This window comes from Polyodon spathula, chromosome 3, assembly GCF_017654505.1.
Source record: "Polyodon spathula isolate WHYD16114869_AA chromosome 3, ASM1765450v1, whole genome shotgun sequence".
NCBI classification, from domain to species: domain Eukaryota; kingdom Metazoa; phylum Chordata; class Actinopteri; order Acipenseriformes; family Polyodontidae; genus Polyodon; species Polyodon spathula.
The window spans coordinates 2,197,091-2,219,733 of NC_054536.1; the positions used below are offsets into that span (position 1 = coordinate 2,197,091).

A 22,643-nucleotide genomic window follows, 5' to 3' on the forward strand; every position below is an offset into this window, starting at 1 on the left:
ACACAGCGGCTGAACCGACCAATGAGCTGAACACAGCGGCTGAACCGACCAATGAGCTGAACACAGCGGCTGAACCGACCAATGAGCTGAACACAGCGGCTGAACCGACCAATGAGCTGAACACAGCGGCTGAACCGACCAATGAGCTGAACACAGCGGCTGAACCGACCAATGAGCTGAACACCAGCGGCTGAACCGACCAATGAGCTGAACACAGCGGCTGAACCGACCAATGAGCTGAACACAGCGGCTGAACCGACCAATGAGCTGAACACAGCGGCTGAACCGACCAATGAGCTGAACACAGCGGCTGAACCGACCAATGAGCTGAACACAGCGGCTGAACCGACCAATGAGCTGAACACAGCGGCTGAACCGACCAATGAGCTGAACACAGCGGCTGAACCGACCAATGAGCTGAACGACCAGCTGAACACAGCGGCTGAACCGACCAATGAGCTGAACTGAACCGACCAATGAGCTGAACACAGCGGCTGAACCGACCAATGAGCTGAACACAGCGGCTGAACCGACCAATGAGCTGAACACAGCGGCTGAACCGACCAATGAGCTGAACACAGCGGCTGAACCGACCAATGAGCTGAACACAGCGGCTGAACCGACCAATGAGCTGAACACAGCGGCTGAACCGACCAATGAGCTGAACACAGCGGCTGAACCGACCAATGAGCTGAACACAGCGGCTGAACCGACCAATGAGCTGAACACAGCGGCTGAACCGACCAATGAGCTGAACACAGACCGGCTGAACCGACCAATGAGCTGAACACAGCGGCTGAACCAATGAGCTGAAATGAGCTGAACACAGCGGCTGAACCGACCAATGAGCTGAACACAGCGGCTGAACTGACCAATGAGCTGAACACAGCGGCTGAACCGACCAATGAGCTGAACAGCGGCAGCGGCTGAACCGACCAATGAGCTGAACACAGCGGCTGAACCGACCAATGAGCTGAACACAGCGGCTGAACCGACCAATGAGCTGAACACAGCGGCTGAACCGACCAATGAGCTGAACACAGCGGCTGAACCGACCAATGAGCTGAACACAGCGGCTGAACCGACCAATGAGCTGAACACAGCGGCTGAACACAACCGACCAATGAGCTGAACACAGCGGCTGAACCGACCAATGAGCTGAACACAGCGGCTGAACCGACCAATGAGCTGAACACAGCGGCTGAACCGACCAATGAGCTGAACACAGCGGCTGAACCGACCAATGAGCTGAACCGACCAATGAGCTGAACACAGCGGCTGAACCGACCGAGCTGAACAATGAGACCAATGAACACAACGGCTGAACCGACCAATGAGCTGACCAATGAGCTGAACCGACCAATGAGCTGAACCGACCAATGAGCTGAACGCAGCGGCTGAACTGACCAATGAGTTAACCAAGTCTCTAAAGTGTTCCTACAACAGCAATAGGCTTTGTTACCAGAAAACTCAACTCCGTTAGCATGCAGGCCAAGATACTCTCCACAAGCATCTGCAATGTCAAACTGCAAATCTTTAGCTACTTGAGGTCTGCTTTTAAGGGCTATTTTCTTGTAGCTATTCAGGGATGTCAAATAGCAATTCAGAATAACACTGCATTGCTTAGTTGTGGGGTATTGTATATAGTCTCACAATGGATGACTCGCCAATAGCTTAATTACATTTAAAGAAACATAATATAAAATAATTTGCCATAGATATTAATGGCCATAAATGACTGCAGCAACTACAGTCAAGGTCTAACAAAGCTAGAATACTGCACCGCAATAGGCCTATTCTCTTGCCTCTAGACTATAGCACGACTCCTTCCTTTGAGAAGGCGGGGAACGGAGGGAACACACACAGGTAGAAACAGGAGCCCTTGCATCAGGACTGTACAATAGGCATAGCGAAGGAAGGGGCTACTGTTAGTCTATTTGAACTTTAGCAAGCTTCTAATTAAAATCTATCTTGGCATTAAAAAACAAAAGCTACAAGTAATCCAGCCATTAAAGCATTAATAGGCCTGGCATTTGGCTCAAGTGTAAATGAGTAAACTGACAATAATTGAACTGCTTACTGGTACAAATGCAATGCAGGGAACATGAGGGCCGTGTTCATCAAGCGGTAAGCAGCCAGCTGCAGCTGCCTCCTGAGTGCTGTGACCTTTCCATTTCTCAGATGAGGGAGCAGCGCTGCCAGGCCGACCTTTACCAGAGGCCTTGTCCATCACATTGCTCCCAATCCGATGGGGCGCACACCATTTGAAGCTGCTCGTGACACAATCAGATGTGACTGATGTATAACTGCACCTTTCCTCAGCAATCTCCCCCACTTCCTCTAACTAACGTCAGTTTGTGTAGTTCCAGTTCCTGCCCTGACACGAACAAAAATCAAAAAAACAACTTTGCCTTTAACTTGAAATTTCACTTTTAAACCAAGCTTAACACCACATCAAAAAAAAAAAAAACACAACCTACACATAAAGCAAGTGGTTCCCTTAAGCAGAGGGAACTCCAAGCCACTTTTTCAGGAACAGAGACTTGAAACCTTGTCTCCTGAAATCAAGATCCAAGCCACAAAGTGGCTCTGTGTTCCCTTAGCTTTACTGTCCCGACAAACTTCTGGCTCTTCGCTCTGCAGTACTGTAGGCCACATGATCTGAATGCAGGCTTTACCTACCTTGATTATCACATTAACATCAATAAGAAAGCGTAGAGTGGAAAAGGGCAGGTTCATGCACTGTTGAACAGCAACAGAGATCTGCTGCTCTTTAGATAATTCAGCTGACTGATGCGTTTATTTGTTATGCTGGAATGGCTTGCCAGTATGATTAAATGATAAAACATCTTACTTTCCCATTACTTGAATGCATTTAAGTGATAAAAAAAACCCACCTCAACAATCTTTAATACAGATAGTTACAAAAAAGTTACTCCTACAGTAATGACTGATTCACTTTAAAAATAAAAAAATAATATTATATTATTATTAATAATAATAATAATAATAATAATAATAACTAGAACTGCCAGGCAGTTTTACGGCTCCCAAGCTCAGTACCAGTTGGAAGCGTTGGCAATCTGTAGCACAAGTGTCAGCAACAGATCTGTTTTATGGAGCAGTTTCAATTCAGAATACTTCATTAGTTCATTATCACACAATGCTTTATAACTTTAAACAGCACAGTAACCACGACCCTATCTACACACTGTAAGGAGTTATAAGCTAATTTTACATTTAACCTTGAGAGGCCAAAGGTCATGATCAAGATAATTTTTTTAATTGAGCATACATGGGTTCCTAAATGTGTTGTACAGTAACTATAACCCTATGTGCACTGTAAGGACACTGTTCGGATAGAGCATACATGGGTTCTTATCTGTGTTCCATAGTAACCATTAACACATCTGCACTTTGTAAGGAGTTAAGCTAGTTTTACACTTGACCGAAGATTCTGAAAGGTTTTTAAAGAAATGCGTCAGGTGGCCATATTGGTTTAGGCACAAACACCATTTTTGAAAAAGTCAACTGTATTGACACAGGGATGATGCTTGTCAACTTGAGTTAAATCAAACCATTTTTCAACTGAAGCAGTTTTAAATTTCACAAGAAAATGTAGGTCTAGTGGCCATCTTATTTTACAAAAGAACACCATTTTCCCTTATTTGAATTCCATTGTCCCCAGGATGATGCCAACCAAGTTAAGAGTTAGTTGGTTAAATGGTTTGCAAACAGAAGCAGTTTGATGTTTGAGGCGCGTTCACCGCTTTCCAAGAAGATTTTGAAAGGTTTTTAAAGAAACGAATCAAGCCGCCATCTTGTTTGACGCAGGAGAACTTTTTTTTTTTTTTTTTGCACCTGAGCTGTAATCTACACAGGATGATACCTGCCAAGGGTCATGCTGATTGGTTACACCACGTGCGAACAGAAGCAGTTTAAAATTTTGGGAGGAAAAAAAAAAATCTTTACAGCAACAGGGTTATTGTTAGGTTTGGAAGCCTAACAATAATAATGATCTCAGAAGAGCCACGATGCCCAGCAGTTCAAGGCACAGAGCTACACTGATCAACTATGAGAGTAAAATTAAAACCACCTTTTCCATAAACTGTGACAGCGCATAGGCGTGGGGGTGTGTGTGGGTGTGTGGGCGAGTCTAGAGGCTTACGTGGTGATGGCATTGCTTGATTGTATAAAATGTGGGAGTGATTGGTTGATTGTTTGACAGTGTGAGTGACTGGGAGAACAGTGTGGAATGTGGCCAGGTGGGGCTTGAATAATGAATTGTCAATCAGCCCTGACCACAGGGTATGAAATGGAGTGTGTAGGAGAGCAGTAGAAGCCTGTGTGGTGTAAAAGTAGGAGGGGAAGACTGTGTGGATGAAAGTTTATTGGTAACATTTATAGTTTATACTTCATGGCCCTCGAGCTAGTCTTTTGTTTGTTTTTTAGGATTTTGAATAAAACCCCTTTCTTTTATTCCGGAGCCAAACATTGTGTTTGTCTTTTTGTGCGGAACCCCTGAAGACTGCACTAGAGACAGGCACAACAAGCCCTTCTGAATAACGACAACGCCACAGAACACTGCAATCCGTGCAGGGAGGCACACACACAACAAAGCAATCCATGCAGGGAGGCACAGACACACACAGACACACACCATACACAATCCACGCAGGACGGTGCACGCACACACACACACACAACAAAGCAATCCATGCAGGGAGGCACACACCATACAATCCACGCAGGACGGTGCACGCACACACACACACACACACACAACATAGCAATCCATGCAGGGAGGCAGACAACATTGTCAGCACGCTTCCTCTCAATTAGGGCTGCCAAACAAAACCACTCTTATGACAAAAATAACCAGAAAAGAAGCCTCCACAAAATATTCAGAAGGGCAGCCACGTAATTTACCCACATCAACCTCCCTTATTTTTATTGTCTGTGGTTAGGTTAAGTATGGATCTGTGCCAGCAACGACACACATATTCTGCAAAAAGGTAAAATTCATCTAAAATTGTTTCTGTGTGTAAAAAAAAAACAAAAAAAAAAAAAAACAATAATAAAATAGGCTATATTACTAGAATGTACAGAATAAGAATTTGCAATCAAATGTTTAAATGACAATTCAGTAAGCTATTCTCCAGATACATGCAATAATACAAGTGTGACGTACAGATGACATCCCAGAATGTGATCTTCAAGAACTTATACTAATAATGGAAGTGTTAATAACAATTCAAGACAATTACTGTCTCAAATTCAGTGTACATTAAATCAGCACTTTAAAAATGTAACCCCTCTGAATCTGGATACACAGCTGAGAGCACAGAGAGAGTATGAAACATCAATTCCTGTTCAGGAGACTGCCCTAACAGTGCCCATACTAAAGCGCACACACTGCAATACTTATACCATGTTGCACAGATGAGCGCATTCTCATCTGTACTCAGCTCACTCAGATTAGTCTAGGCAGCTCTGAAACCCACTGATGATGATCACATGCAGCTGAACGGTCTCTCCTCACCGTTGTGCTCCCTGAGTCGACGGCTTTGTCCACGTTGACCAGCACTTGCTCCTGTTCCCGGCACACTCCCTCCGACCAGGCCGCGCAGCACTGATGGGCCCAGCAACGCCCTGGAACAAAAGCCAAGCGGTGCGTTAGCTGAAGGGCCATGGAGCCTGCAAGCACACTGCACGGGCTGGGAGTCCAGGGACTGAATTCCACTTTAATCCACTCAGAGACATCTTAAATTGTTCAACTTTTTTTTTTTTTAACCCTGCAATGCCCATTTATGTATCTCATGTGATACAATACTTAGCCACCACCCCTCTATGTTATAATTGTTTTTAAATACAGAACCACAACCCAGAATTTTCCATATGTAGTACATTACGTGTTTCTGGATGGGGGGGGGGGGGGGGGATGTGTTTTCTTCAAGAAATGGAATCTACTTGCATAAATAAAAGTATCTTTTCTCATTTCAAAATGTTTGTCATTACAGAGTGAAACACTGACGGCAAGGATGTCAGTCCAGATGAAAAAGACAGAAAAATAAATAAATAGGTGACCCCTTTTTTTTTTTTTATTTCCTCAATTCTACTTTCGTAGAATTATATTCCACCCACTGTTAAGGGCATCTTTCTGAATAGCTCAAATTGGTGCTGAAGAAAGTCCAGGGGATGATCAGTGAACAGGGAGCTCCTCAAAAATATGACACTAACTGAAACTGCACTATTGGTATGATGGCTTAAACAATGTTGTACTGTCTACCAATTTTAAATGCCTCAGAAATCCTTACTATATGTGTAGAGAAACCTACTTCAAGCTAAGTGTATACGTTAATTCATCTTTACTGATATTTACATTCCACAAACGTAAAACACATATTTGCTCTCATTTAAAACAAATGCAAATGCAGCAAGTGTTCTGAATGTGCAAGTGTACTAAATGTGCAAGTGAACTAAATGTGCAAAATGTGCAAGTGTACTAAACGTGCAAGTGAACTAAATGTGTGCGTTCTACTTGTGAAGGTTTAGTGTAGGTTCCTGACACAACACCTTATTCTCAAAGCAGCCGAGGGAACACAAACACAAGCGTAGCTTTACTCCCCGTTACAGAAACCATGTTGCCTCCATCCCCATTATAAACTACTGAACCACTGATCTTTTAACAGTTCTTACCAGAGGGATCGGATAGAGACTGGAGGTCAATGTCCTCAGGAAGCCCGACCTGACTGAGCTCATCCCAAAACTTGCTGGCTGGTTCATCACCAGGGCACGGAGTGTTCACCGCCACCACGGACACTGCGGCGCTGCAGGGAGAAGCATTTTATTTGGCTGTGGTACAATGACACAAACAAGGACTGGCTGTTCAGTCCCATGAACTCTGCCGGAAAGAGAACATACAGACTTAGAAGCTTGTGAATAAGCCAGTAAGAGTCTGTGCCACTGGAGCAAACACAAATAAATTAACATTTAAAAGAGAACCTCAAGCAGCAGCAGGTCAGCAATCTGAGTTAAAAAAGAATACACTTACTGAGAATATACTTAATCTATACCTATTTATATAGTAATTATGATGGTACTCATAGGAGGGGATGAGTATTTCCAGTTAGCACAAGTACCTTCTCAATTTAAAATTGTAATTTAGAACTGCCAATAAATTAAACAAATATCCAATAAAAGTGCACTTCAGTGCTGATTGAAGTTTATTTACCCAGCTCACTCAGGCTTCCTTAACATGCACTACCTTAAAAAAAAACATTCAAAAGGACTTATACTTTGTTGTTGTTGTTATGGTTTTAATTCCTCGCTCTTCACCTCTTTCTACAGTATTATTACTTGGCAATGCTCCTAGTCTAACGACCAATCAGATAACTCCAGCACAACAACGCTCTACTGTCGGGACCCTGTCCAGGACTGCACATTACATCATCTAACTTCACGGAAATATCTCATTGGTTACAAAGAACTGAAAAAATTAGGCCCTCGTCCAATAAGCGCGGGAGTGTCTTTTGATCCGAGTCTTTACAACAACGGTCACGTGTCGTTAGTGTGGCAGACACAAATAGATCACTGTGAGTGAAAGCTAGCAAGCCGAATACTCACTTATGCGTCTGGTCTTCGTTCCAACCCTGTTCTAAATTGTTTAATTGGGACAATTAAGCCTCCATCAGGACCCTGAAGTAGTTAATTAAGTCACCAGTTAAACCTGGGATGCCCCCTGGAAATGTGATTGGACACCCCTGACATAGGACTACAGTTTTTAGCACTTTTTACCCAAAATTGAAAAAAGCAAGACCTGATACAAATGGACAATTAAATAACGAATCTTCCATTTCACTGAATAATTCCATTAAACCAACAAAATAAATCTGCCTATGGCACAAAGCACACAATACCTCTCCAGCAGCTCACCGAAACAGCCAGTTAGGGCTGCTGAACCTGGTCATTCTTATACAGTTCACGCTGCTGAATAACTGCAGCTATCCGACTCTCTGTAGTCATGTCGGAGCACCTAGGTCATCTAGATTACTTACTTTTTCTGCCCTCTCTGCCGGCGTGCGGTTGAGTTCAGTTTCGGGCTGCTGTTTCCCTCTCCCTCGTTGCTGCCAGTGCTGTCCCTCTTAGTTCGGCACTGGCTTCTCCTGGGCATGGTGTACCCGGGGCTGGGGCTGAACTGCTTTAACTCCCCTTGGCCCAGCAAGCTCCGTTCTCCACAATTGCAGAAGGCACAGAGCTGTTCACTGCAAAACGACAGTTTAATAATCCAAGTGCACAGGTTTGTCCATAACATACACATGCCCTGGAAGGCCGATTCAAATGTTACAGATTTCAGTGTGGGTTCCAATGAAACAGCAGTTCCAGTATGTGTATTTACAGTATGTGGAATAAATTCTTAATATCAATATTCATACAAGGTTTCAGATTTGGACAAGGGGTTCACAGGTAACTTAGAGTATAATTCTCAGAACAGTTCATTTAAAGCTAGGCTGATTTTCAGCTGGACCACATACTTGAATCCCTACATGGCCCAGAAAATAAAGAAAGTAAACTGTGCATAAACACAGAGAAAGATATTGTTAAGAGTACACTAGAACTAGGGATGCAACGGTTAGGATTCTCCCCAAACCGAGCGATACTGACAAAAGATAAAACCACATTTTTTGTACAATGAAAAAGTGTCTGCAGTCTCAGTACTAAGCCAGCAGCATTTTGGGGAGCTCATTGCCATTTAGACGGCTCACAAGAACATTTTAATACAACAAAAGAAATCAAAAGTTATGACGAGACTCTCCTGATGGAATCTGACAGCTCTCAGTAAGGATAATCGTGGCTTCATACTATTTCCATTGTGTCTAGTGGTATCACCCGCTCATATGAGAGATGCAAAAACACTGCGTTTCGTTTACTTGTCTCAGTTAAAAACACAAAATTTAAAAGTGCAATAAATCTGATGTCCCATTCCCTTGGCTGCACAAATTCAGTCAGGTGTTTCAGTTTTAAACTTTTTAAACCAAAAACCAACAATAACATCAAAAACAGCTGAAAGAGTAAAACCTAACCGATCATAACTGACTATAGACAACCCAATATACACAAACACAGTCAGACACACCCATATATATATATATATATATATATATATATATATATATATATATATATATATATATAAAATATATATATATAGATGGGCTTCAGTGAGTTACAGGAAAATAACTGAATCCAGGGTTTGTGACTGTCACAGAAACAAGAGATGGAACTGTTTTCTTGTAACTCAATGAAGAGGCACATCTGTTATTTTTTATAATACATGGATACCCTTGTGATGATAATATGAAAGAAGACGAGGTTCAGCAGTATAGTAATTTTTATATCTATAAAACATAGTGTTTCAGGGCTGTACAGACGTTCTATGTCGTTATCTGCTGGTGATTAACCATTATTTGGAGGATTACCTTGTTTTAATTTCCTGTTCTCCAGTTTCTCTGGAGATACGAATGTACCAGCTTTATATCCATTTTGTTGATCATTAATGAGCATTTCTGTACTGGGTGTTGTTGAGTGATTGAAAACGAGACATTGTGTTTGAATTGAAAGTGATGGTCTCAAGGAGTCGAATGGGTCAAAGTTCAAGTATATTTTCCTCTAGAGGAATTATCACTTTTTGACATCACTACTGTGGTGCCTTTTTTCAAATGGCTCAGGATGCAAATATAGCCTTCATCCATCCATCCATCCATCCACACACACACAATTTCAATTAGAAGTCTTTTTCAATGTCTTAATCTTGAGAAAGAGTTCCAGATGATACTTTTGTAGTTGTATTTATTAAGTTTATTTAAGTATTTCTGTATTTGGCACAGAACTTGGAGTAAATGAAATATTTTGGCTAGAGATCAAGTGATGGATCTGAATTTGGCTTCCTCCATCTCAGAAGAAGTCTTCAGAAAGCTTAGCACCCAACCTGAGAGAAACTACATTTAATAGGTTCCCAGGAGCATTAACAGTCTACTTTCCAGTACTGTAGCACATAACAATTGCAGAGCTGCCTTTTTAAAAAGACCAAATCTACACAAAACAGCCATCCAGGTTTGAGGGTCCCCAGCACAATCATTATTTTAAAAAATACCACAAGGGAGCTTATTATAGGTGTACACTGTGCTCAAAGGACCCCTCTGAGTTTCATATGCATTCACACAGCTGCCGAAACAGAGATTTCACATGTAAAAGACGAGTGGATGCTGCTCAAGGTTCAGCAGCTTGCACTGGCAAACCCATGCAGGGCACGATACTCCCCAGTTTTTACTTTACCTCACAGACTCTCTTAACAGTGTCTTAACCGATAGTGCCGCCCCAAAATAAAACATTCATTGATCATCCATCCACAATTAAAAGGGTAAGAAAGGTTTTAAGTGATGTTACTCAATATTTTCATCAGTGATTTAATGAAAACACTAACTTGCTGAGCAGCTCGGTTTATCTGGGGGCAGTACCGGGTGTAACACTGGCATAAACACGTCTACAGATCCAAAACACCTTCAAGCAAAAAAACACTCTAGTATCAAGCACCACAACAACAGCTTTTGTAAAAACACAATGTGAATGGGATCTCTGATTGAATGGCTGGTAAGCATGAAGTAAAATGTGTGTGAAAAAAGCCTGCAGTATATACAATTGATATTGCTAAAGGGTAAATCAATGTGGAAATCAAACGACTCAGGTTTGGGGGCTGACCAAAATGATCAGCATTACAACACCCCATTGCTTCTGTAGTTAAGCAGTGTGCACATGTATTACAACACCCCATTGCTTCTGTAGTTCAGCAGTGTGCACATGTATTAGAACACCCCATTGCTTCTGTAGTGTTGATTTGTTGTGCATATGAAATCAAACCACTGCGATTGAAAATTTTGGAAAATTGCGCACGAGTGCCTATTGTTTCTATAGCCCTGATTACTGATCGAAAATGTACACATTCTGACAGGTAGGTATATAAAGGATATAAATTGAGCAATCTTGAGGTGTTCTAAAATATAAAAGCTATGTATTTTTTGGAGAGCTTGTATATATATATATATATATATATATATATATATATATATATACATATATACACACACACATACACATATATATATATATATTTTATATATATATATATATATATATATATATATATATATATATATATATGTGTGTCTTCCTACAATAGTTCTACAGCCACCACAGTATGTCAGAGTTAATGATATTTTACTTGTGGTTCAGAATAAGGATTCTGTTAAGAATGGTTTTATTCGTACAGCACACGGGACAGTATGTGTTTAAAACTTCTTGGGCCTATCAAGTTCCTTCCTGATGAAACATATTTATCAATAAAATGTAACAGTGTAGGTGATAATCTGAACGGCAGTACCACTTCCATTGAAACTGAAATACTATTCACTGTTGGAAAGCAGTTGTTTTTATTTGTTGTACTCTATTTCCACAAACATGCAAATAAGTGCACAATTCATTTAAATTAATATGCTTTAAAATGTGTCTAAAAGGGTTATAATTCTCTAGTGAGCATGGAGAGAAAATGTCATCACATTTTGAACAGGAGCATAAATTGTGCTCCAAACTGGAGGTAGGGTTTTGAGAAAGGAGTACGCTGTGTACACTTGCTATATCTGATGATCACTGTGGACGACCCCTTACTGGAACTTGACAGAGAAACTGGAGGTAGGGTTTTCAGAAAGGAGTATGCTGTGTACACTTGCTGTATCTGATGATCATTGTGGACGACCCCTTACTGGAACTTAACAGAGAATCACAGAAGACAGTGGTGTATCAAATATGAAGAAAAGCTCAGTTTGAGGGGTTTCTACCTAAAAGCAAGAGCCTACTAAAAAAAACACAACAACAAAAACACACATGGCCTCAACATGGAGGCCAAAGACAAGGGTACCACGCTTCAATAACACAAAGTATGACGCTGCCCCCTGAAATGAGCAACGGCAGTAGAATTTACAAAAACATACAAGATCTCCTCACAGGAATGCTTCTGGACAAAGGAGATACAGGACTTAATCTTACTGAGCAAAGAACAAGACCCACCATAGGAGAAACAGCCTATGGTGTGACTTTCCATGACAAGACTTCCATGACTTCAGCTCACTCCAAGTAATGTAGCAAACTAAATCATTCCAGGAATATATGAACTGGTGTGCACTCCCATTACTTTACCTCAACAGGGCTAAATGGGGATTTCTTTATGAATTATTATTATTTTAAACATGTTCTAGCAGATTTTCATTTTCAAACAGGATGTCTGGTACTACAATACGCTAAACGACATTCTCACTTTCTGTGCCTTATTCTCGGGTTCTCAGTTTGCATGTGCACTTCCTGGGTCATCTCATTTTAGCAGCATCTTCTGAATCAAAGCATGGCACTGGCTGAAAGCATGTCAGTCAACAGGGGTAGCAGCTGGTTGGTTACGGACATGAAATAAGCCATTGAGGGGGTGGGGACAATGTATGCAAAAGTGCATCATTAATTGAAAGCATCACTTCCAAACATTGACTCCTTTAATTTTTTTTAAACCTGATATATAAAACTAATTTACTACAGCATGTGTTCCACAACTGGTCATTTCTTAAATCTTCTGTGTTAAATTAAAAACAAAAATCTTACCGACACCCTTATTGTAACACATAAATGCATTGAGCACAACTTCAATCTCTTAACGTAAAGAAAAGAAAGGGTTAACGTTCTGTACACCCTGTTAGTCACAGCACAGCAGATTGATGTTATCACTCTCTGTGCTAATTGGGTGCAGTGCCTAGGAAACCTTTTCCTCCTCCTCTTCCTAAACTAATTACACCACCAGCCCTACAGTCTACAAGCTGCCAGGCTGCCAAGAGGGCTGGCTGACTTCATTTATCCTGCAGCTCCTTTCCCAGCATGCCCTGCTCAATCACTCCCACTGCCAGCCCACCCCCAACCTCTGACTCAGCAATCGAGTGCAGCTCTCTAACCTGCTTTTGGTTTGTGAAGCAGCGGAAGCAGGAGCTCCTGCAGAATCCTCAGACACAGAGCAATGGAGACCAGGGGACGACAGCTTTTCTTCTGCTGCTGGGATGCCTTCGTTCTCCACTGGCTGCTCTTTCGTTTCTGTAAAACAGAAAGAAAAAACAAGGCAATATTCTTTAAAACATCTAATGCAATTGGAAGTGAAGTCCAAGGTTGAAACTAGAAAGGAGTTTATGTTAATAATGCTCTAGTTCCCTCTGCTACTTTTACTACTCTGTGCCACAAACCAAGTAGAGAATTCAACCCATTGCAGCTGGGTATTCTTTAAAATGTTCACCTAAACTGGTTTATCTAATGGAATTGAACACTGCAGTAAGTGCACTAAATGCAGGGTCCCCCCCCCCCATCAGCATGTGGGCATCCACTTGTTTACATTGTATTCATTTCCTTTGTTAAGCCAGTGCACAGGCCTATGAGCACTGCTCCCTCTCGTTGGGGCCCTGTGAAAAGGTGCCGTATTCTTCCTCATGATGAATGTGTGTCAGTTAGTTGTAGCACATTAGCATGTCTTTATTTTAATAAAAAATATTTTAAGGAGGGATAACCACTGCTTTAAAATCCCCCCAACAGTTGTATTTGCATTACTGGCATACCTTCTCTGTGCAGAGAATTCTTTGATTACTCAATAGTTTTGTTTTTTCACATGAATTCAGGCTATGCTAATATTTCAAACTCAACGCTACAGATAAACTGCATCCTGGTACCTTTGCTGAAGGTGCCACTGCCTGATAGCAACTATGCCATTGGAGTGAGGCTGAGCTACAACACAAATCCCTTGTTTCCATGAGCACAGAGTGAGCTCCAATCTGAGCTGATCCGGGTTCTTCCGCATTCCTCTTGAACCCCCATTGATAGTCTAGCCGAATCGAGTGAAAAGACTTCCATGCAAGCCTTGCAGCCAAGGTCACATTCACTTGTTTACAAAACCGAAAGAATAGGCGTTATTGCTTTGCTTCTGACAATCCTAAAATTCTTCTTCTTTAAGAACACTAAAAATGCTGATGAAGAGAACAGCAACAGTGCATCGACTACAACCGTGTGTAGTACAATAATTCGTGTTTAAGAAAAGCTATATTTTGGTGGCGTTCCGATACCTTCAGATTTAAGACAACACCACTAAACCCACTCAATCTCTATGCATCCGAGTTAAATCACACAATTTCTGAATGAGTTTCACTTATTCATTGAAGGGGGATTGGTCCTTAGATTGTTCTTTGCACAACCAGCAAGTGTCCAAGAGTAACCGGTTCATTTTAGTTTACTGCAGTTGACTCACATATTTAATTAACCCTTCCTAGTTTAGCTGTGTAGTACCAGTACAGCAGATCCCTGTCTGTACTGGTACCCTCCCCTGAGTAGAAATGCACACTTATGAAAGGTCATAACCAGACTCTTCAGGCAGACCCAAGACAGACAATACAGACAAAACAGAATTCTGAATCTCAAACTCCCATGCCCCCACCCGTGTGTCATGAATGAAATGTTTCAGAAGGGTAACGACGCACATTTCTATGTCGTGACCTTTCACACTGACCTTTACATGCTGTATTGCACAGTTTTGCTTCGAATTGCCCACACAGCAGTTCAGAAGCATGCAAAAGGGCAGCACACTTTCCCTAGCAGCAGTAAGGAGCTTGTTATACCTATACTTCCGCTTTGCGCATTTGGACTGTGAGATGACAAGTGGAGGTTTAATACCAGCAGCATATTTTAAAAGCACCAAAACAATGAACTGTGGTGTAACTAAAACACAATATATAGAATCCATAGCACAGAATAAGACAAAAATACTGTATTTTGTAACCAGAGCCAGCAATTTACTAGAATACAAAGGAATGGGTGTGAAATTTTAAGTGGTGCATCTCTGACATCAAGGGAAATATGGGCACCAAACCGAGCAGCACATTTGAAACCAATATCTGATTACAGCAGTGTGCACATGTATTACAACACCCCAAGGTTTTAAGTGATGTTACTCAATATTTTCATCAGTGATTTAATGAAAACACTAACTTGCTGAGCAGCTCGGTTTATCTGGGGGCAGTACCGGGTGTAACACTGGCATAAACACGTCTACAGATCCAAAACACCTTCAAGCAAAAAAACACTATAGCATCAAGCACCACAACAACAGCTTTTGTAAAAACGCAATGTGAATGGGATCTCTGATTGAATGGATGGTAAGCATGAAGTAAAATGTGTGTGAAAAAAGCCTGCAGTATATACAATTGATATTGCTAAAGGGTAAATCAATGTGGAAATCAAACGACTCAGGTTTGGGGGCTGACCAAAATGATCAGCATTACAACACCCCATTGCTTCTGTAGTTAAGCAGTGTGCACATGTATTACAACACCCCATTGCTTCTGTAGTTCAGCAGTGTGCACATGTATTACAACACCCCATTGCTTCTGTAGTTCAGCAGTGTGCACATGTATTACAACACCCCATTGCTTCTGTAGTTCAGCAGTGTGCACATGTATTACAACACCCCATTGCTTCTGTAGTTCAGCAGTGTGCTCATGTATTAGAACACCCCATTGCTTCTGTAGTTCAGCAGTGTGCACATGTATTACAACACCCCATTGCTTCTGTAGTTCAGCAGTGTGCACATGTATTACAACACCCCATTGCTTCTGTAGTTTTGATTTGTTGGAATCCAACCACTAACTGAATGTTGGAAAATTGTCAAAATAGGCAAATGAGTGACTGTTGAATTTAATCGACTGCCATGTAGGAAGATGAGGATGGCTGTCACCTAGTCATTATTTCTTCAATGAAACGGGTGGAAAGAAACTCTAGGTCGTCCTACTTATTCAAATTATGTATATGCCACATGTAGAAACTGCATCTAGATTTCAGATTGTAACTAGCTGTACAGCATTGCTTCAAGTAATAACTCATCCACGTCAAACCTTTCTCGCAAAATAAATAAATAAATAAATAAATAAATAATCATGTTAAAACTGCGACGATCGTCTGGCAAGCTCCAGACAGACCGTTCCAAAATGCTGCTTGGTACTGTATATCGCTACAAAGCATTAGCCCATTAGTGCCATTGTCCTCACTGTCCAATTCCCTTTTAATCAATTCCAACACATCACTGATCACAACTGCAATGAGCAGCATTCTGTTAAAATTAGATTATCACAGTGGCAACACATTACTTAAACTGAAGTCACTTTTAGCCCATTAAATCGGCTTCAAAATGAACAACAATGATGTCTGTAAAATATAAATTCCAACTCCTGCAGAGGAATTGGAAACAGAGAATTGATTTTAAAAAGGAACAGGAATTAGAAAGCAGGATTTGACTCCGCCCCTGAGCCTGTGCAGGTGTAATTTGAGATAAAGCTGGACTCACCTGTCTCCACAGCACTTTCTGTTTCTGCAGTCTCAACACCATCCATGCTGTCTTCATCATCAACAGACGCCTTTCCTCGACTGCGACATCTTGAACACAAAACAAGAGTGTGTCGGGTTACTTCATCTTCAAATGGTTTCTCTTTAGAAAATCAAAAAGAAATGGCCCATTCCACGTTACATGTGTTACAGCAACATTAAGGACTCAGGAAGTTACTCCTTAAGAGTTTTTACAATTTTAAATCAAGAAAACGTTCCTTTAGGAATCGTTTATCGAAATAACTTCAAAAGATTCATATTACACCAAGTGGTACACCAAGCTCCAACTGTAACACACGTAATGTGAAATACAAAGGACACGAAAATACACACAACCCCATACCCAACAGTGAAAAATCAGGCGTAGGGAACACTAACACAATACTAGAAGGTGTGTGTGTGTGCAATACCAGTGTGTGAAGCCAAATCAAAAGCTAAGCTCCAAGATTCATGCATAGTCTATGACTAGGGCCTTCACGCCAGATTGACTAACCTTTAACTTCAGTCCTATATCTAAAGATGTGTGTAGAGCGACTCCAGCCAACGGATCTCAAGAATAATTAAGTAATTGACACCCTTATTGCTGTACTGGTGAATTAAAAACATGACTTAATAATGAGAGACAATTATGCCATTGCTGTGGAGCACAGGATGCTAGCTTCTTGATTCCTAACCTTTACTTTCTGTTTCAGATTAATAAAAATACCTTCTCCCTTTGCCCTAAGCTAATGGCCAATTACATGTTTATAAAGTTTTATATCCACACCATCTGGACCAATCATTTCCCTGACACAGACAAGCCAATAGAAACACAATAAATAATTAAATCAACAAATAAATAAATGAGAGACTAGCACTCTTTACAAGTGTTCCCCTGCAGAACCCTAGTGATATGGATCTGATACAGTGGTCTGAAGAACTTCAATGATATTGATCTGATACAGTAGTGTATGCAGAACCTCAATGATACTGATCTGATACAGCACTGTCTGCAGAAACCCAGTGATACTGATCTGATACAGTGGTGTATGCAGAACCTCAATGATATTGATCTGATACAGCACTGTCTGCAGAACCCCGGTGATACTGATCTGATACAGTGGTGTATGCAGAACCTCAATGATATTGATCTGATACAGCACTGTCTGCAGAAACCCAGTGATACTGATCTGATACAGTGGGGTATGCAGAACCTCAATGATATTGATCTGATACAGAACTGTCTGCAGAAACCCAGTGATACTGATCTGATACAGTGGGGTATGCAGAACCTCAATGATATTGATCTGATACAGCGCTGTCTGCAGAAACCCAGTGATACTGATCTGATACAGTGGGGTATGCAGAACCTCAATGATATTGATCTGATACAGCACTGTCTGCAGAAACCCAGTGATACTGATCTGATACTGTATGCAGAACCTCAATGATATTGATCTGATACAGCGCTGTCTGCAGAAACCCAGTGATACTGATCTGATACAGTGGGGTATGCAGAACCTCAATGATATTGATCTGATACAGCGCTGTCTGCAGAAACCCAGTGATACTGATCTGATACAGTGGGGTATGCAGAACCTCAATGATATTGATCTGATACAGCACTGTCTGCAGAAACCCAGTGATACTGATCTGATACAGTGGGGTATGCAGAACCTCAATGATATTGATCTGATACAGCACTGTCTGCAGAAACCCAGTGATACTGATCTGTTACAGTGGTGTATGCAGAACCTCAATGATATTGATCTGATACAGCACTGTCTGCAGAAACCCAGTGATACTGATCTGATACAGCGGGGTATGCAGAACCTCAATGATACTGATCTGATACAGCACTGTCTGCAGAAACCCAGTGTTACTGATCTGATACAGTGGTGTATGCAGAACCTCAATGATATTGATCTGATACAGCACTGTCTGCAGAAACCCAGTGTTACTGATCTGATACAGCACTGTCTGCAGAAACCCAGTGATACTGATCTGATACAGTGGTGTATGCAGAACCTCAATGATATTGATCTGATACAGTGCTGTCTGCAGAACCCCGGTGATACTGATCTGATACACTGGTCTGAAGCACTTCTACAGTACATTGAATAAAGCTGTTGAATTAATACATACCAAGCACTACCACAAGAGAATTACAGCACAGATACCACAAAACAAACAAACAAACAGGGAATTCAAACTTTCCACAACGTTTCGGAAAAATAAGCAAATTACTGCACAGCGATCAATGCAGACTCAAACCATGCCTTACTCAACCAGCTCATATGTTTCTGAAGGCACAAAGGATTTTTGACAGGAATATCTTCTGGTAACATTTTACTATTTTATGCATTTAGCACACAAGTAAAGAACGGGGGTCGCCAAGTCATTTTTATTGGTATAAGGAGGTCGCAGTACCGCTAACTTTGAGAACCGCTGCTAAAGAGAATGTGCTGCTTGGTTTAAAAATGTATCCCATGACAGGACATAGTTTTTTTCCAGATGAGACTCTACTTTATTAGGCTACAAACACAGTTTAGATTAGATTTACAAATAATTCTCTCAAATGGAAGTTTTGGAAATAATTATTTTCTTCTTGTTTAGAAAAACAAAGGTTGTAAAAATGTAAATAATCTGATAGTTAAGATCTTTTCTTTTTAGTTCTGGATTATTTTTTTCTTTCAAAAAACCAACAAAAACACGGGGTGCTTTACACTTCAGTTAATACTTAATGGATTGCCGGCAAGTAGAGTTAACATACTGTGATGGGAAAAACAGTAACGTTTCATTGTCAAATGAACACACCACTGCTGTATACCAACACATACTATCTATCAATCAATCGGAATTTCTAAAGCAATGCTGATGCTGAAATTGTAATAGAAACGCTCTTTCACTATGTTTTTAGTATGTTATCGTAACAATATACTTAGAGAAAATTTAAACAACAGGTACATATCAGTTAAAAATGCTAAAAAAAATTATAGAAGTAGCCTGTACTCAAATGAGGAGAACGGCACTGAATGGGTTAACCAGCTAACATAAAATGATCACATAGCTGTTTATTCTGATTCATCTATAACAGACCAACCGAAATGCTGCTGCTGTACTGAGCCTGTCTGAGCACAAACGCTATTGGTGCTTTAACCCTGCTTCACTACCCTGCTAACTTCCACTCCTCTCGTGCTGGCTCTCCCTTGCCTTATGCCTTTTCCCAGGACATTCCCTTTCAAAGCTTCCTCTGCTCTGTTGTTCTGGACTCTTCTGAGCTCTCATGTTTAAGAGCTTCCTTCTCCCTTCTCCTCCCACTCCCAAGTTTCAAGTGCTTGGGTGTCTCGCTCACACACGAGATCAGCCAATAGGATGCAGGGAGCTGCCTGCAGAGCACTCAGCTGCTCGTTACCGTAGTAACACAGAGGCGAGCTTATTGCATCAGGTATTACACCCGCCAGCATTGCAAGGTTGTATTGCGAAAAAGAAGCAGCAAGTTAATAAAAAAAAAAGTTTAAAAATACACTACCATAAAGTATCTAGGATACAATTTCAAGTATCTTGCCAACCGATCTGTGATACCAAAAGTACAGGCACAAGAACATCATGTAACATTTAAACCATCAAATGCTCAAACTGAACTGAAAAATAGTATTTATTGCCAAGTTATTCTTGTATTTTATAGTACTACTGTATTCACCCAGGATAACCCTGCTAACATGCAATAACAAATAACTAGTTGACTCTTTCCAGCTCTGGGAACTGAAGCTGCTCTTCAAACCCTGGGTCTCCTGGCTCCTTTCCTAGTTAAAGCCACTGCTGAACCAGCTGTAATGGAACACAGTCCCTGCTAATTCACTTCACTACTTGTACAGTTGGCTGCCACTTCATGCCTGCCACACTCTCTTACCTGTGACATATACAATGCTTGCACAGGTCCTAAACTGGATGATAAGTACTGAGCAGGTTAGCACCAGCCCAGCGCCACTGTGCACAATGCCTCATTAGAGCCAGATTCTACTGGGCCTTGGGGGGGCTCCACTCCACACCTCTTGGTGCCCCTCCCCCAAGCTGGAATACTTGATAATCTCTCTCTCTCTGTGCAAAGGCACTTTTTAGAGCAGCTGTTTACTGTATAAACTCGATATGTCTACAGCAGCCTCACAACAGGGATGGAAATAAAGCCTCTCATTGCACAGTCCTTATTCCTGGTTTTACTGCAAGTTTAATAACGTGCACCCAAGCTTGTCACCTATGCACTAATGCAGCTCATATTAAAACCTGGAAAAGATGAAACAGCTATGCAAAATGAGTCTTACTTTCATCCCTGCACAATATACTCTATATAACTAATCAAAAATGCAATTTTTCAAAAGTATATATTGAGGCAGCAATTTACTTTAGCAGCTTACGCTACTACACAGCCTTAATTTGAGAGGCTATGCAAAATGACAAGGCCATTCCTCAACCCTAGACACAGATTACAGGGACTGCGGCAACAGCAGGAAGAGTTTCTGCCATTCCTTCAGTGAAAGCCAATGCCTCTGTCATTGTTCTTCACAGGGGACAATCACCACAACAGACCGTCATAACAGCATTGATGCATCACGAACACACAAAATGAGCACAAATTTATGTATTAAAGTCTTGACGAACTGAGAAAGCGCCATCTAAAAAAAAAAAAAAAAAAAGTTGTTGCTTTCTCTCCCTTTTTCACAGCATTTAAGGAGGCAGTTGTCAAAACGCTGACTGATGGAGCGATTAAGGCAAGATGTCAAAAGCAAACAAGCACTCAGAACGAGTTTGACACTTTTGGAGGAATGCAAGTAATTACTGCTTTAGTTTGGTACGGGCTCAATCACAAACAAGCTGACATCACAGCCCTACCTAATAAAGTGTGCTTCCATTACAGCTAATGGAATATTCTTCACAGCTAACTTGCTGTGTGTGTCTCAAAGCCTTCTGGTTTCTAGTGTTGCAGGATTTAACCCTTTTTACTGACAAACGCCAAGGTTATTGTAAGCGTGAGTGGAAAAATAAAACAAACACACAAACCTCAGAACAGCGTACCCCAGCAGGATGGGACTGTATCCATGTAGGCAAACATCCCACAAAACCATAGCAACTGTGGAATCCAAACACTGGGAGACATTGCCACTTACAAAAACTCACACACATTCAGTTTTTAAGAAAGAAACTCCAACCGCAATGTTTACATTCTGCTTTCACCCCATAGGGAGCTTCTAGGGTTCAGAAATAGAAAATAAGAAATCAAGAACAATGACAGTCAATTTAATATTCTCTGGAAGATAATGCAAATGTATACTCTATGTGTGTCACAGAGAGTGTGTGCCAGAGACAGAGTGAGCGAGTGTGTGTCAGAGAGAGTATGTGTGTGTCAGAGAGAGAGCGAGCATGTCAGAGAGAGAGAATGTGTCAAAGAGAGCCAGCGCCTGTCAGAGAGAGAGCGAGCGTGTCAGAATGTGTGTGTCAGAGAGTGAGCGAGTGTCAGCGTCTCTCAGATAGTGTGGGTGTCAGAGAGCGAGCGAGCGCGTGTCAGAGAGAGTAAGCGAGTGTCAGAGAGAGTAAGCGAGTGTCAGAGACAGCGCGTCAGAGAGTGAGCGAGTGTGTGTCAGAGAGTGAGCGAGTTTGTGTCAGAGAGTGAGCATTAGTGTCAGAGTAAAAGTGAGCGAGTGTGTGTGTCAGAGAGCAAGCGAACATGTGTCAGAGGGAGAGAGTGAGCAAGTGTGTGTCAGAGAGTGAGTCAGAGTGAATGAGTGTCAGAGAGTGAGCAAGTCTGTGTCAGAGTGAGCAAGTGTGTGTCAGAGGGAGAGAGTGAGCAAGTGTGTATCAGAGCGAGCAAGTGTGTGTCAGAGTGAATGAGTGTCAGAGTGAGCAAGTGTGTCAGAGAGAGTGAGCAAGTGTGTCAGTGTTTGTCTCAAAGAGTGTATCAGAGAGAGTGAGAGGGCGTGCGTCAGTGTGTGTGTCAGAGTGAGCGAGCGTGTCAGAGAGTGAGCGAGTGTCAGAGATTGAGTGTCAGTATGTATCAGAGAGTGACTGAGTGTGTCAGTGTGAGCCAGTCTGTGTCAGAGTGAGCGAGTGTGTGTCAAGTGAGCGAGTGTGTGCCAGAGAGTGAGCGAGTGTGTCAGTGTCAGTTTGTG

General features: G+C 41.6%; 1 protein-coding gene across 15 annotated transcripts in view; it reads right to left on the reverse strand.

Annotated features, from left to right (window-relative positions):
* The window catches only part of LOC121310091 (histone-lysine N-methyltransferase 2C-like), a 138,169-nt gene that overhangs the window by 84,141 nt on the left and 31,385 nt on the right, over nt 1-22,643 (reverse strand). For all 15 annotated transcript variants that reach the window (XM_041243395.1, XM_041243350.1, XM_041243387.1 and 12 more), the window contains exons 3-7: nt 16,463-16,551; nt 13,044-13,179; nt 8,058-8,264; nt 6,700-6,830; nt 5,543-5,652 (exon numbers count right to left, since the gene is read on the reverse strand). In XM_041243395.1, coding sequence (XP_041099329.1) covers nt 5,543-5,652; nt 6,700-6,830; nt 8,058-8,264; nt 13,044-13,179; nt 16,463-16,551 — 673 coding nt within the window. The remainder of the gene's footprint in view (nt 1-5,542; nt 5,653-6,699; nt 6,831-8,057; nt 8,265-13,043; nt 13,180-16,462; nt 16,552-22,643) is intronic.